A 2,920-nucleotide genomic window follows, 5' to 3' on the forward strand; every position below is an offset into this window, starting at 1 on the left:
CGAACTCTCTTCCAATGTCGGATGAAATTCTATCAGGGACTCCATAAAATTGAAACCAGGTTCGTGGAGCTGTTAGCAGGTTCCGCAGGTTTATCCCCCACAGGGTAGGGCATGGCCACCTTGCTGAATAGGTCGGTACTGTTATCCATGTATACCCTTTCCACGTGAAGGAATCTACCTGCAGGTCGCTCAGCGGTACCTCCGCCGTTGGTGTTTCTTCTTGCCTAGCTCGGGATGGATGCTGATCATACTTCGTGCTAAGGCAAATTGTGCAACTCCCGATAGTCTTCTGTATGGTGTGCTTCATCCCTACCAAAAATATTTACGCCGCAATACCTGGAGTGATTCATTCAGCCCTCGGTGGCTGGTTTTACCTTTGTGGTAGGCGAGCGTCACTTCCTTCTGCTGTTCCACATCTTGGACGTTCTCTACCATCAGCGTGGACCGGATAAATGATCTGTCCACTCCAATCTGTTGTGTCCGCCATAATCTGCGTATCTTATCCCAGACTACTGTGTTTCCCACGTATGGATGGTGTCTTTCCAGGTTTGGACGCGTCTCTCAGCAGATTTGATCCTCCCTGATGCTTGGTTCTGGCCAGATAGTGGTTATGTTACTCTTGCCGTATTTACAATGGGTTACGGTTGCCATGGTGTAAGAAAAACACTGGCGATATCTGCGTAGACAAGGGGTGTTACGGTTGTCATGGTGAAAACAAAACACGAGCGATATGTTCAGACGAGTGGGTTTTGTTTTTGTGAAGGCGACAGTTTGATTTTGGAACACGTTACGATTGTTCAATGTGAAGTAATAGTTTAAATGCCCTCTGTCTTTACTGTTTGAACCGAAATAGCACCATATGAGAAATGTTATCGTATGTGTTTTGTTTTTTTCAAAATTATGGTGTTCTACTTCAATGGACGGTGATTAACACTAGAAGTGGGCATATAGTGTAGTAGTGACGTTTCTTCAGCACGTCCTGGATAAGAGAGTTGTAGCAGGTGTCATCCTAAAACGTTTGGGGAAGGTGTGACGGAAAGGAAATATCGGACAACCTTATGTTCGGCCAGGAGTGCACCCAAGGAGTTGATGAGGTTTGAACTAAATTTTATTTTATATTCATTTTTATACACTTTTGGATAATAATGTAAATATAGTTATTAAGGTTAAGCATTTAAGTTAAGGTTAAGTCAACCTATAAATTTTAATTGTTTTATTAATTGATAAGAATTCTTTTGTTTCCTTTTTCATTCTGTGTACATATATTCCTTCTTATTATTAAACTTTTGTACATATAGTTCTGCTGTTCTTTCTCTGGTTTCAACTTGTTAATTTACTTCTTTTTTTTTTTATTTTATGTTTTTTTTGTTCATGGAATATTACGATAATTCAGCAGGTGGGTAGGTAACACCCCTAGGTTTTCCGTTATCTACATGTAAAGGTATTCGGCAGTGGTCATAATTCAACAATTGATTATATAGGGGTATATTTTAGTTATATTGTGGGCATAATGCTTCGGGGTTTTCGTTATTTCCAAGAAAAAATAACGTTTGCTTGTTTCGTTTTGTTTAATGTACGCATACATACGAGTTATGTTTACAGGGTGTGTAATATAAATCTTAATACCTAACTCCCTCTGTCAACAACTCTAGAATGTATAAATATAGGATTACTGAACGGAATAAAGTAGTCTATTATTAGCAACCGTGAGTGTATTTTCTCGTTCCTTTTTCCTTTTTTTTTTAGTTCAGAACCCGCTAGCACGTATCTGGTGCCGAAACCCGGAATCACGGATTACCGAATCAATTTTAATCACTTTAAGAAGCCTGTTTTTTTCAGTTTAATTTTTTTTTCATTAAGCTGTAGAAACTTTTTCGTTAGTATTATTTTTTTTTTCATTCTCTCTATCGTTTTTGGTCGGACTTTGGAATTATGGCTAATAACTTAGTAGGAGCGCCTGTGCTAAACCTCGACAACTTGGGAAACCAACCACCTCCAGTCGAAAACAACCAACCACCTCCAGAGGCAGTCAACCCGCCACCCCTGCCGGAGCTTGCTCCACTACCGGAAGTCTCGTTGGCCGGAGCTCACGCCACAACTCTAGATTGGGTCAAGGTCCGCACTGCAACGGCTCAAGACCTGAGAAATTCTGTTTCCGATTTGGAGCGATTCACTGGGGAGACGGGGAATTGAATAATTTTCTAAAAGGAGGGGATAGATTGATAGCCCGAATCATACCGAAAACAAATGAAAACCTACTTGATAGTGACGACACCGAAGCATTGAGGGCGGCTGTCGTCTGGAGGGCGAAACGCAACATCCATAATCAGATCCAGGCAGACGAGGAGACACCCTGGGTCGTAGTCAAAGCTAGTTTGAAAAAAGCTTTCGGAGGAGGACGATGGGCTCCAGAGGAAGACATTTTCATGATGTTTAGAGAGATGAAGAAGCCTAAGCAGTCGAGTGGTCAGTATGCTTGTGAACCGCTAGCGAAGTATAATCGTATCGCTGACAAGTTAAGCGAAATGATGGAAACAGATCAAGTTGAAGGCCGGATGCAGTTCTTATCTGGAATACTGAAGATTCAGTTAGCGAAAGAACTGGTGAAAAAGGTGGGTTTGCCGAGGGAGCGCTCCTTTGTCGAATGCGCTCAGGAACTGATAGACTCAAGTGCTCGAGAGGACGAACCCCGAACGGAAGTGGAAGAGTCGTGTTGGACGTGAATGGAGTATAATAGGCCAAGGTATACTCACAATCCCTGGAGAAAGCGGGAAAATAGGGATAGCGGGAGAGACCGGACAAGGAATCACGAGAATAGGACGAACCAGGCGAAAAACAGGAGCAACGGAAGAAGAGAGGACCGAAAATGCCACGGTTGCGGCAAGATCGGATACTTGGTGGCACAGAGCCCGCGCACCAG

The 2,920-nt window shown here is 42.7% G+C and overlaps 1 protein-coding gene across 1 annotated transcript in view; it reads left to right on the forward strand.

The window, feature by feature from the left end:
- Positions 1-2,441: 2,441 nt before the first annotated feature.
- The window catches only part of LOC106682508 (uncharacterized), a gene marked incomplete at its 3' end in the record, with an annotated part of 15,331 nt that continues 14,852 nt past the window's right edge, over positions 2,442-2,920 (forward strand). Inside the window, exon 1 of the mRNA XM_067051689.1 lies at positions 2,442-2,612. Within this exon, the coding sequence (XP_066907790.1) occupies positions 2,442-2,612 (171 nt within the window). The remainder of the gene's footprint in view (positions 2,613-2,920) is intronic.

The sequence above is a fragment of the Halyomorpha halys genome, unplaced genomic scaffold (genome assembly GCF_000696795.3).
Source record: "Halyomorpha halys isolate HHAL.00 unplaced genomic scaffold, Hhal_1.1 Scaffold419.1, whole genome shotgun sequence".
In the NCBI taxonomy this organism is placed as follows: domain Eukaryota; kingdom Metazoa; phylum Arthropoda; class Insecta; order Hemiptera; family Pentatomidae; genus Halyomorpha; species Halyomorpha halys.